The sequence below is a fragment of the Corvus brachyrhynchos genome, unplaced genomic scaffold, assembly GCF_000691975.1.
Source record: "Corvus brachyrhynchos isolate BGI_N302 unplaced genomic scaffold, ASM69197v1 scaffold283, whole genome shotgun sequence".
NCBI classification, from domain to species: domain Eukaryota; kingdom Metazoa; phylum Chordata; class Aves; order Passeriformes; family Corvidae; genus Corvus; species Corvus brachyrhynchos.
In genome coordinates, this window is record NW_008237409.1 from 1,504,012 (window position 1) to 1,506,694 (window position 2,683).

At 46.9% G+C, this 2,683-nt stretch overlaps 1 protein-coding gene across 1 annotated transcript in view; it reads left to right on the forward strand.

Annotated features, from left to right (window-relative positions):
• ACACA (acetyl-CoA carboxylase alpha) overlaps positions 1-2,683 on the forward strand; it is a 96,645-nt gene that overhangs the window by 90,794 nt on the left and 3,168 nt on the right. The window contains exon 54 of the mRNA XM_017730878.1: positions 2,318-2,454. Coding sequence (XP_017586367.1) covers positions 2,318-2,454 — 137 coding nt within the window. The remainder of the gene's footprint in view (positions 1-2,317; positions 2,455-2,683) is intronic.

Consider the following 2,683-nt stretch of genomic DNA (forward strand, 5'->3'; position numbering starts at 1 on the left):
TTATTTTATTCTATTTTTATTTTATTCTATTTTATTTTACTTTTATTTTTATTTTTTATTATTTTTTATTTTGTTTATTTTATATTATTTTATTTTACTTTATGTTATTTTATTTTATTCTATTTTAATCTATTCTATTCTATTTTTTATTGCATCTAATTTTATTTTACTTATTTTTATGTATTTAATTATTTAATTTCCTTTTACTTTGTTACTTTATGTTGCTTTATTTCATTTTCTTTATTTTATTTTATTTTACTTCATGTCACTTTATTTTATTTATTTTACTTTATTTAATTTACTTTATGTCACTTTATTTATTTATTTATTTTACTTTATGTCACTTTATTTATTTTACTTTACTTATTTATTTTACTTTATTTATTTTACTTTATTTTTTAAAATTCTATTTTATTTCACTGCTTTATTTTTTTATTCTGTTTTTTTTTCATTCCATTTTTAAAGTCCCCAGCACTCTGGGGTTCCAGGGAAGGGGGGATGTTCTCTGGAGGGCAGCAGCCTTTCCAAGGTAGAGCCTGAGCTCTCCAAAAGCAGGCAGCTCGTTAGCTAATACATTACACCAATCAAGGAGAGTTATCTTAAGCCACAATTAATCTGCTCCCTGGCATATGTTGATAGGGAAGCATCATGCTGTTTCTTAATTAAAAGCAAACGGATTAAAAATGATTAATAAGAGTATTAAATATTCTCCTAAACTAAAAGCTTTGGGAATCTTGGGTAAATGGAGCTTTACACAGGTCTGTGGCTGTATCACAGCTTCCCGGGCTGGGTTTGTTCCCCTTCCCTGGAATCCTCCTTTGTATGCAGGGAATGTTGCTGCGTGGCAGGGGCACGGGCAGGGAGCGAAACCCGACGAGTTTCAAATCATAATAAGGAGAAAAACAATGAAATAAGCAAAATCTCGAAGTGACATGACTGGGCTGAGACAAGCAGAGACATCGTGTGAAAGGAAATAAAATAATCCTGGGGTTTTCAAAGCGTGTCAGGGGCTGGGATGGGCTCTGAACCCAAAATTCCTCCCTGGAGGCTGTGGCTGCCTCTGGATCCCTGAAAGTGCCCAAGGCCAGGCTGGACATTGGGCTTGGAGCAGCCTGGGGCAGTGGGAGGTGTCCACTCTGCACAAGTCCCTGACAGGAGGGGGCAGCTGGGGGGGTCGGGCTCTGCTCCCAGGGAACAGGGACAGGAGGAGAGGGAACGGCCTCAGGCTGGGCCAGGGGAGGGCCAGGCTGGATACTGGGAAAATTTCTCCATGGAAAGGGTTGTCCAGACCTGGCACAGCTGCCCAGAGCAGCGTGGAGTCCCCATCCCTGGGATTTAACAGCCCTGTGGATGTGGCACTTGGGGACATGGGCAGTGGTGGCCTTGGCAGCGCTGGGGGAATGGTTGGACTGGATGATCTCAGAGTTTTTTCCAGCCTTAATGACTCTGTGATTCCCTGGTTCTGTGGTCCAAAGGTGTGGCAGGTTCTGGCTGCAGCAGGGGGTGCCAGGGAGGTGCCACCACGGCATCACCGTCCCCAGCTCATTGTCATTCTGCCTTTGACTTGGTTAGTGATAACAGAGAAGGATAGTGCACCTTTAAATGAGGAGCTTTGTGTTTAATTACCCAAATAAAATGACATAAATATGAATGAGTGCTAATGGCAGTACTTGCTTTTCCGGAAACCATTAACAAAACGGTTCTTAAATGATTTGTAAAGAAAATGAGAGGAGAGGAGAGGAGAGGAGAGGAGAGAAGGCGTGGGGAGTGGGGCACATTCCTGAGTTATTACACAGCCAACTATGTAGCAAATATCAGGTGAAATGATCTTGTGAAAGGCAAAAAGGGGGTCGTGGCCGAGGGTTCCAGACACCCTGACCTGCTCTGCGAGCCCAAGGAGCTGCCTGGGGGCTGGGTTAGGGATTGCTGGGAACACCAGCACAGGGGCAAGCTGGAGGTGATGGGGACATGTGGGTCCCATGGAGGTTCAGCACTGGGAGAAGCCCTGGAGCAGCTGCATCTCAGGTCAGCCGTGTTCCAGCAGCATTTGGGAAGCTGATAACCAGGGAAACTGGAGTTTATCTGGGACAGCTCCTGGGATTGATGCAGCTCGTTCTCCGCACCTCCTTGGTCCCCTTCCATCACATTTATGGCAGGAGATGTAAAAGAAAGAAATAATCTGGTGCTGATTGTTAGGTGTGCTTGTGGGGATCCCCAGGCAGGTGTGTGACCCACAGCTGCCAGTCCAGGAACTGAGGAGTAAATGTGGGGAGTGGGGCATGGCTGCAGTCCAGGCTGACCTGTGGGATTTTGGCAGGCCTACCTGTGGGACAGCAACAAGGACCTGGTGGAGTGGCTGGAGAAGCAGCTGACGGAGGAGGAGGGCGTTCGCTCGGTCGTGGAGGAGAACATCAAATACATCTCCAGGGATTACGTCCTCAAGCAGATCCGGGGGTGAGTGCAGGGAGGGGGTGTGGGTGCCCTCAGCAGGGGCTGCTGCTGCAATCAGGGAGGGCTCCAGAGCTCCTGCCCTCCCCGTGGCCACCCGGGGTCGCACCCTGAGGATTCCAGTCCCCGTGTGGCCGAACCCACCTGCCACGAGCAAACCAAGTGTCCTGAGGGAGCTCTCAGCTGCTCCCAGCCCACCCAGTGCCGTGTCCTCGGTCCCACAGCCACACATTCC